This window comes from Oncorhynchus mykiss, chromosome 15 (assembly GCF_057628025.1).
Source record: "Oncorhynchus mykiss isolate SJ-2025 chromosome 15, ASM5762802v1, whole genome shotgun sequence".
NCBI classification, from domain to species: Eukaryota; Metazoa; Chordata; class Actinopteri; order Salmoniformes; family Salmonidae; genus Oncorhynchus; species Oncorhynchus mykiss.
The window spans coordinates 54462501-54472500 of NC_143036.1; the positions used below are offsets into that span (position 1 = coordinate 54462501).

The 10000-nt window shown below is 45.9% G+C and overlaps 1 protein-coding gene across 2 annotated transcripts in view; it reads right to left on the minus strand.

Annotated features, from left to right (window-relative positions):
• LOC110490739 (diacylglycerol kinase iota) overlaps window positions 1-10000 on the minus strand; it is a 68323-nt gene that overhangs the window by 15232 nt on the left and 43091 nt on the right. The window contains exons 4-13 of one of the 2 annotated variants that reach the window (XM_036944558.2): window positions 7624-7698; window positions 7433-7489; window positions 7138-7203; window positions 6974-7042; window positions 6678-6794; window positions 3303-3377; window positions 2325-2420; window positions 2131-2213; window positions 1975-2035; window positions 1351-1464 (exon numbers count right to left, since the gene is read on the minus strand). In XM_036944558.2, coding sequence (XP_036800453.2) covers window positions 1351-1464; window positions 1975-2035; window positions 2131-2213; window positions 2325-2420; window positions 3303-3377; window positions 6678-6794; window positions 6974-7042; window positions 7138-7203; window positions 7433-7489; window positions 7624-7698 — 813 coding nt within the window. The remainder of the gene's footprint in view (window positions 1-1350; window positions 1465-1974; window positions 2036-2130; window positions 2214-2324; window positions 2421-3302; window positions 3378-6677; window positions 6795-6973; window positions 7043-7137; window positions 7204-7432; window positions 7490-7623; window positions 7699-10000) is intronic. The other variant, XM_036944559.2, reaches the window with a different exon arrangement.

Sequence of the window (10000 nt, forward strand, 5' to 3'; positions counted from 1 at the left end):
ACACATACACAAACACAAACACCCACTCACACAAACACACGCACAACACACACACACACAGAGAGAGAGAGAGAGAGAGAGAGAGAGAGAGAGAGAGAGAGAGACGTCTCTGCACTGACTCAGCCAATCAGAGTGCCAAAGGCTGTTTCGCATCACATACACGCACAAACTAAGCTTTTGTGCCAGCGAACGTGCTGGTGACAGCAGCACTCTCACCAACAAGACACACACGCACACACGCATGCACACCGACACACACAGTGGCGCTGCGGCAGGTGCAGGAGAACCGAGAGAACGGGCTGTATGCTGATCAAAACAGAACAGACAGACAGAGCAGCAGCAGTGAATGGACCGTCTGAAAGAGAGCAGGACAAACACCTGCAATAAACCACACGAGTCACTACTGCAATACAACATGAGTTATTTCAGTGAGACAGAGTCCACTGTGTTGAAAGGGAAGAGGGGGGATACCGAGTCAGTTGTCCAGCAGAATGCCTTCAACTGAAACGTGTCTTCCGCATTTAACCCAACCCCTCTGAATCAGAGAGGTGCCGGGGGGGCTGCCTTAATCGACATCCACGTCTTCGGCGCCCGGGGAACCGACTACTGTGCTATATACTGTATAGTGTGTAAGAGGACTACGTTGGGTCAGAGTCAGACAGAGGGCAATGTGTACAGAACAAACATAATGACACCCACACATGCAAAGAGGACACAAGGGCACGTGCCCCCCTCTGCATTACAATGTTGAACTCTTCAACTTCATTCTTAAGCCCATGTTTTATCTGAAATATTTACCGACTGGACCAGGTAAAAGAGTACCCAACCCTCACTATTCTCCCTAGTAAGGGGTTGCTTCCAAGGTGCACCACGGAGCAAAGATATGCGAGACAGGACGCTAGATACACCAGAGTGTGCAGACAGTAACGTCATTGGAGGAGGAGGAGGAGGAGGAGGAGGAGGAGGAGGAGGAGAGAAAAGTGTAGAGTTACACACACACAGTGTTTGATTAGATTTGAGCTGCCGGTGATGGGCAGGACTCCCAGGAGCTACAGTATGTTTGTCAATTCAAGCTATGTAGCCTATTGATTCCTTCCTGATGAATAAATATAATGAAAATATTTGGTTCGGGGGAAAAAGTGTTTAAGGTGTTTGAAAAGTACAAAATTCTCCGACTTCCAGTGGGGAGCCAGCCCCTTCCAAACAACCCACCCCCCGCCCCGTCTATCCTCACGTACTTCGTGCCCCCTCTAAAATATTGGGTGGATGACACCCATGTGCGTGCACACACCGTTGCACACATGCCACAAACAAACACACACGCACATCCACACACAAAGGGCAGCTTACCCCTCCCCAGTTGAGGGTCCTGGCGAGGTCATTTCCTGTCCCCAGAGGAAGTACAGCTACAGGCGGATGGGGGGTCATTCCTAACTCATCCAGAACAGACAGGATCCACCCCACCTAAGGCGAGAGAAGGCAAGAGAAGGAGAGAGAGAGAGAGGAGAGAGAGTGAGATGGGGAGAGGCTCTGTTAATGAAGTTCATTAATGCTGTGAATAATGTACAGGGTCCTGGGATACATTCATACATGTTAACCATGTCTGTGTGTGTTGCCACCAGGGGGAGCTGTGTTCACACTCAGTAACACATATTGCAATGTCTATCATCTAGCACCCTCAAACTCAACTCTGGACTTCGAAGCCAGTTAGTTCCATTGCTTTTTTAAATTGTTCCCCTCTCATCAGGGACTGATTTAGACCTCGGAAACCAGGTGTGTCCAATTAATGATCAGGTAGGGTAAGAGTTGAATACCCCTGACAGTAGCACTGCAATCACACAGAGACGCAGACAGGCAGGCAGGCGGGCGGACGGGCGGGCGGGCAGGCTGGCGGGCAGGCAGGCAGGCAGACTCTAACATTGGTAATAACAGTTGTACTGCAGTAAAACAGTAATAACATCTTCATTCTCTCACCGTCCCGTCTCCTCCACAGGCCAGGATACGCAGGTTTGGCACTTTCCTGTACAACTCCAACCTGGGAGACAGGACGTACAGAGGTTAGGGTGTAGGAAATAGTGTATAAGGTCTAGTGTGGTATGTAGGGTGTAGCATGCAGGGTGAAGTACTCACGCCTCTCTGAGCCCTCCCTGGGAGAGATCAAACACCTGGCGAGGGTTCAGGATCCACATAAACATCTGTAACACCTTAGTACCCTGAGACACAGAGAGAGAAGGAGGTTAGGGTCAGGGGTCAGGGATGACGGTAGCTAGGGGTTTGTGGGCCAGCAGTTAGGGTTATAGGTCAGGAATCATAGGTTAACTTACCTGGTTGCCTCCACTCTTGGGGTTGACAAAGACTAGAACAGGTTTCATCAGAGGGGAGGGAAGGGGCTTCAGCATGAACGGACGCCACTTTGACTCCTAATGGGAGCAAAATATATTAGCAAGAGTCTACCCCTTGTCAGCAAATAGAACGCGTTTGTACACACACCCCACAGAGGGACAGAGAACAGTACTCACCCCACAGAGGGACAGAGAACAGTACTCACCCCACAGAGGGACAGAGAACAGTACTCACCCCACAGAGGGACAGAGAACAGTACTCACCCCACAGAGGGACAGAGAACAGTACTCACCCCTCACAGGGACAGAGAACAGTACTCACCCCACAGAGGGACAGAGAACAGTACTCACCCCACAGAGGGACAGAGAACAGTACTCACCCCACAGAGGGACAGAGAACAGTACTCACCCCACAGAGGGACAGAGAACAGTACTCACCCCACAGAGGGACAGAGAACAGTACTCACCCCACACAGGGACAGAGAACAGTACTCACCCCACACAGGGACAGAGAACAGTACTCACCCCACAGAGGGACAGAGAACAGTACTCACCCCACACAGGGACAGAGAACAGTACTCACCCCACAGAGGGACAGAGAACAGTACTCACCCCACACAGGGACAGTGAACAGTACTCACCCCACAGAGGGACAGAGAACAGTACTCACCCCACACAGGGACAGAGAACAGTACTCACCCCACACAGGGACAGAGATCAGTACTCACCCCACAGAGGGACAGAGAACAGTACTCACCCGACACAGGGACAGAGAACAGTACTCACCCCACACAGGGACAGAGAACAGTACTCACCCCACACAGGGACAGAGAACAGTACTCACCCCACACAGGGACAGAGAACAGTACTCACCCCTCAGAGGGACAGAGAACAGTACTCACCCCACAGAGGGACAGAGAACAGTACTCACCCCACAGAGGGACAGACAACAGTACTCACGTCAGTTCCTTTCTTGCTGGTCCTTCTTTTAAACGATGTGCGTTTTTTCCTCCTTGTAGAGTTTTTGAACGAGCTCTGTGAGAGGGGGAGAGAGAGAAACACATTAAGGCATGTTCCACAGAATAACCCTGCAGCACACACAACACACACACACACACACACACACACACAACACACACACACAACACACACACAACACACACACACAACACACACACACACACACACACACACAACACACACACACAACACACACACACAACACACACACACAACACACACACAACACACACACACAACACACACACACAACACACACACACAACACACACACACACACACACAACACACACACACACACACACACACACACAACACACACACACACACACAACACACACACAACACACACAGCGCTGTCTAGATGTTGATGTATGCTGAGGTCAGGTGAAGGTGACAGTAATAAGAGACAGCAGACACTAAAAGGAGTCTGTAAAGGAGTGTTTAAAGGAGTACGTAAAGGAGTGTGTTAAGGACTATGTAAAGGAGTGTGCTAAGGAGTCTGTTAAGGAGTGTGTAAAGGAGTGTGTAAAGGAGTGTGTAAAGGGGTGTGTAAAGGAGTCTGTAATGGAGTCTGAAAAATAGTGTGTAAAGGACTCTATAAAGGAGTGTGTAAAGGAGTGTGGAGGACTGTGTATAGGAGTATGTAAATTAGTCTGTAAAGGAGTGTATAAAGGACTGTGTAAAGGAGTGTGTAAAGAAGTGCTTAAATTAGTCTGTAAAGGACTCTGTAAAGCAGTCTGTAAAAGTAGTGTGTAAAGGACTCTGTAAAGGAGTGTGTAAAGGAGTATGTGTAAAGGTGTAAAGGACTCTGTAAAGGAGTGCGTAAAGGAGTGTGTAAAGGACTGTGAAAATGAGTATGTAAAGTACTGTGTAAAGGAGTCCGTAAATGAGTCTGTAAAGGAGTGTGTAAAGGAGTGTGTAAAGAAGTGTGTAAAGGACTCTGTAAAGGAGTGTGTAAAGGTGTATGTGTAAAGGTGTAAAGGACTCTGTAAAGGAGTGCGTAAATGAGTCTGTAAAGGAGTGTGTAAAGAAGTGTGTAAAGGAGTCTGTAAAATAGTATGTAAAGTACTCTGTAAAGGAGTCTGTAAAGGAGTGGGTAAAGGGTGTGTAAAGGAGGCTGTAAAGGAATCTGTAAAGGAATGTGTAAAGGAGTGTGTAAAGGTGTATATAAAGGAGTGTGCAAAGGAGTATGTAAAGGAGTCTGTAAAGGAGTCTGTAAAGGACTGTGTAAAGGAGTCTTTAAATGAGTCTGCAAAGGACTGTGTAAAGAAGTGCGTAAAGGAATCTGTAAAGGACTCTGTAAAATAGTGTGTAAAGTACTCTGTAAAGGAGTATGTAAAGGAACATGTAAAGGAGTGTGTAGAGGGGTGTGTAAAGGAGACTGTAAAGGAATCTGTAAAGGAGTGTGTAAAGGAGTGTGTAAAGGAGTGTGTAGAGGTGTATATAAAGGAGTCTGTAAAGGAGTGTGTAAAGGAGTGTGTAAAGGAGTGTGTAAAGGTGTATATAAAGGAGTCTGTAACGGAGCATGTAAAAGAGTGTGTAAATGAGTGTGTAAAGGAGTGTGTAAAGGACTATATAAAGGAGTGCATTAAGGACTATGTAAAGGAGTGTGTAAAGGAGTATGTAAAGGAGTGTGTAAAGGAGTGTGCAAATGAGTCTGTAAAGGAGTGTGTAAAGGAGTGTGTAAAGGAGTGTGTAAAGGGGTGTGTAAAGGAGTCTGTAAAGAAGTCTGTAAGGGAGTGTGTAAAGAAGTCTGTAAGGGAGTGTGTAAAGGATTCTGTAAAGGAGTGTGTAAAGGAGTGTGTACAGGAGTATGTAAAAGACTGTGGGTAAAGGAGTCTGTAAATGAGTCTGTAAAGGAGTGTATAAAGGACTGTGTAAAGGAGTGCGTAAAGGAGTGCGTAAAGGAGTGTGTAAAGGAGTGTGTAAAGGAGTATATGAGTATGTAAAGGAGTGTGAAAAGGAGTGTGTAAAGGTGTATGTAATGGAGTATGTAAAGGAGTATGTAAAGGAGGGTGTAGAGGAGGGTGTAAAGGAGTATATGAGTATGTAAAGGAGTGTGAAAAGGAGTGTGTAAAGGTGTATGTAATGGAGTATGTAAAGGAGTATGTAAAAGAGGGTGTAAAGGAGGGTGTAAAGGAGTATATGAGTATGTAAAGGAGTGTGCAAAGGAGTGTGTTAAGGAGTATGTAAAAGTGTCTGTTAAGGAGTATGTAAATTAGTATGTAAAGGAGTGTGTAAAGGAGGGTGTAAAGGAGTATATGAGTATGTAAAGGAGTGTGCAAAGGAGTGTGTTAAGGAGTATGTAAAAGTGTATGTTAAGGAGTATGTAAAGGAGTATGTAAAGGAGTGTGTAAAGTAGTGTGTGAAGGAGTGTGTAAAAGTGTCTGTTAAGGAGTATGTAAAGGAGTATGTAAAGGAGTGTGTTAAGGAGTATGTAAAGGAGTATGTAAAGGAGTGTGTAAAGGAGGGTGTAAAGGAGTATATGAGTATGTAAAGGAGTGTGTAAAGGAGGGTGTAAAGGAGTATATGAGTATGTAAAGGAGTGTGCAAAGGAGTGTGTTAAGGAGTATGTAAAAGTGTATGTTAAGGAGTATGTAAAGGAGTATGTTAAGGAGTATGTAAAGGAGTATGTAAAAGTGTATGTTAAGGAGTATGTAAAGGAGTATGTAAAGGAGTGTGTTAAGGAGTATGTAAAGGAGTATGTAAAGGAGTGTGTTAAGGAGTATGTAAAAGAGTATGTAAAGTAGTGTGTGAAGGAGTGTGTAAAAGTGTCTGTTAAGGAGTATGTAAAGGAGTATGTAAAGGAGTATGTGAAGGGGTGTGTAAAGGAGTGTGTTAAGGAGTATGTAAAGGAGTGTGTAAAAGTGTGTGTTAAGTAGTATGTAGAGGAGTATGTAAAGGAGTGTGTAAAGGAGTATATAAAGGAGTGTGTAAAGGAGTGTGTAAAGGAGTGTGTAAAGGAGTATGTAAAGGAGTGTGTAAAAGAGTGTGTAAAGGAGTGTGTGCCCAAGCAATGTCACCTCCAATCCTGGCTGTCTGGCTGTGATGTGATGTGAAGGCTGATTGTTGAACTGTGTGTGTGCTCTAGGGTTGAGCTGTGGTTGAGCTGTTGTTGGGCTGTGGTTGAGCTGTTGTTGGGCTGTGGTTGAGCTGTTGTTGGGCTGTGGTTGAACTGTTGTTGGGCTGTGGTTGTACTGTTGTTGGGCTGTGGTTGTACTGTTGTTGGGCTGTGGTTGTACTGTTGTTGGGCTGTGGTTGTACTGTGTCTAAGTGTGAATTTGTGTCAGGGTTCGTGTGTTGTGTTCTTACCTGTGGCTTCCTAACTTTGATGATCCAGGAGGGGGGGACGATGACCCCGGCGTGAGCGCCAAGAGAACAGGGCTCCTCAATCTGATGTAGCTGGAAACACGTCACCTTGTTATGGAACTGAGGGGGGCAGGAGAGGAGGGGGAGGAGAGGAGATAGAGAGGAGAGGGGGTTAGGTGTCTATAGGTACCACTACTAACTCATACAGACACTCTAATAGAGAAGAACACACACACACACAGCCCAAATACACACACACACACACACAAATGCTCACAAACACACAAGACACTACTCACAGCTTGTTTGCACCAGGAGCAGCTGATGGCCACAATCTCTTTACTGTGGAAGAACTTCTGCTGGAAGCTCTACCGGATACACAGGATGTATCATGTTATTCATTAAGATATACACAATAGACAGGATGCATATTGTCAAGGTGTACAGTAGGTGTGTGTCTTACCTTCCCACACTGTCTGCATTTCCCCTCTTGGCGGCGCCGGTGCACCCAGTGATGCCTCAACATATTCTGCCGAAGACAGGGAGGAGGGAGAGGGAAAGAAAGAGAGCAGTCAGAGACGGACATATACAGTAGTTCTCACACACACACGCACGCACGCACGCATGCACACACACACACACACACACACACACACACACACATACACACAAACACAAACACACACACACACGTGCACGCATGCACGCATATGCACACACACATATCAGAGACACGCCATCATCAGATACCGACTCACATCTCTGAGGCAGCGAGAGCCTCCTTCTCTAAATGTTGGTTTACAGCGGAAGTTAATCTGCGAGAGAAGCAGAGGGTGGGGACAATGAGAGATGCTAAGGACGTGGCGTCAGGTGTGCTTTGTCCGATCGTCTTGTTGAAAGGGAAAAAATGCAATGTGTGTGTGTGTGTGTGTGTGTGTGTGTGTGTTACCTTGTCGAGCTGCTCGATGCAGGCGGTGTGGACTACGATCTTACACGCTGCACACTTCCTCCTGGGGGCAGACTTCTTAAAGGAGAGGAGATACACACCAGAGAAAGCAATGAGACTCGCGGTGACACACACACACACACACACACACACACACACACACACACACACACAGAGAGAGACAGTGATAAATCTGATCAAGTCACAATAAAACAGTTGTCTATGCTTGAGAAAAACATCAAACACGCATTAAACCCATTATGTGTTAGAGAGGAACGAGACATGGAGAGATTTCTTTACTGTTTCTTTCACTTTTGTTTATTATCTATTTATCTATTGAATTGATTTAAATAGACTTTTAAATGGAGAGAGATCGAGAGAGTGGAAGAAATTTAGAGAGAGAGACGGATGGCGAACAAGAGATAGATTACATTTTGTCCTGCTCTCACCAGCCTCTCTTTATCCTATTCAGACTAATGGCAGTGTTTGTGGCCTCTCCACTAAGAGATATTAAAGGCCCAAACGCAGCCGTTTTTATATACCTGACGCATGAAAAAAGTCCCAACCGGGCTGATTGAAACATGAAAAACCGGCACAATTTTATAAATGCCAACAGACAATTTGTTCTTTCGACGCGGTGGGTATCTTTTTGTGTCGGTAAAATAGAAATATTGACACATTACTCCATCATATCGTGAAGATATGTTGTGTGGTCCTCCCACTACGACTGGTGGAAACCATGCAGTTTATTAGGCTACCGATGAAATCAATTAGGATGAACTTGACAGGGGTGGTGAATACGCAAGGTTGACGTTGCTTTCCAGTAAATATTGAGGGTCTTCTTCTGGTGAAATGATCGATGCTTGGCTGCCATTTGACAAATACAAATACTATGGCTCTTATCTATAATCTCATAATATACTGTAGGTAGTCTACCCGCACTGTATCTGTGAGCTGTTGGCTAGAGAGCTTCTGTCAAGACCAGAGGGGGCACATGTTCTATATAACGCCACCGCATCTGCGACCAAAACCATCAGGGGAGTTGAAAATGTGATGGGAACCCCTTGAACTTGTATTTTTCATTCGGTACATGGGAATTGAGCGCTATTCCAAGTCAGTCTGATGGAAACACATCTTTGGTGGGAAAAGACGCAAATTGTTTCATGTCGATTTTAGAATAATTGCATACAAATCCGTCGCAGATCGGATGGAAACCTAGCTACTGTAATATATTTCCATTGAAATGGGCAAAAAAAGCTATTTCTTAAGCAAGACTTTTGCTGGGAGAAAATGAGTGAAAATGAGTTGTTCATTGGCAGAGAGGTTTGGAACTCTCTTTGTTGTTTGTCTGCTAACCAATTTACTGCATGGTGACGTCACCATGGAAAGCCGAAACTCCCGCCCATGCTAACCTGCTGATTAGAATGCCCTGTGTAGGTTGTATTTTCAACAAGAAACTATCAGGAAATAACACAGATTTTTTTTTTTTTAAATCACACTTTTAAATGATTTGTTTCATCAGCTGAAAAACAGAATGTTGACTACACTAGGCCTTTAAAGGTAATGCTAGAGGTACTATTGCAGGTAATGTCAGGTAATGTCAAAGCCTATGCACTATTGTAACTCCGCTCTACTGATGCTCGCTGTGGCCCTCTAACACAATGTTAATACATACCACTAATAAAACTTTGAAATATCGACCTCAGCATAACACTGTTATCACCAGGGCTCTCCTCACCCGCTCTGCCTCTCTCTGCTCTGACCATTCTCCTTCTCTTCTCTTTCCCCTCTGGTCTCTTCTCTCTCCCTCATCACCCTCGATCACTCCTTCTCTACTCTGTCACCCCCCGTCATCGCCTCCTCCTCACCTCTCTCGCTCCCTCTACTTCTCCTTCTTTGCCTCACTCATCTCTCCACTTTCTGTCCTTTCTGTCACTCTACCCCCCTCCACTCCTTCTCCCTCTCTCTCTCTCTCTCTCTCTCGCTCTCTCTCTCTCTCTTTTTCTGTCTTTATTTTCCACTCTCTCTCTCTTCCCCTCCAGTCCTTCTCCTTCTCCCTCTCTCTCTCTCTCTCTCTCTCTCTCTCTCTCTCTCTCTCTCTCTCTGTCTCTATTTTCCACTCTCTCTCTCTCCCCCTCCACTCCTTCTCCTTCTCCCTCTCTCTCTCTTTCTGTCTCTATTTCCCACTCTCTCTCTCTCTCTCCCCCTCCACTCCTTCTCCCTCTCTCTCTCTCTCTCGCTCTCTCTCGCTCTCTCTCTCTCTCTCTCTCTTTCTGTCTCTATTTTCCACTCTCTCTCTGTTTCCCTCTCTGTCTGCATTCCTCTCGCTGTCTCAGTCTCCCCCTTTAGCCCCCCCCCCCACCCCTCTCTCTCTCTCTTC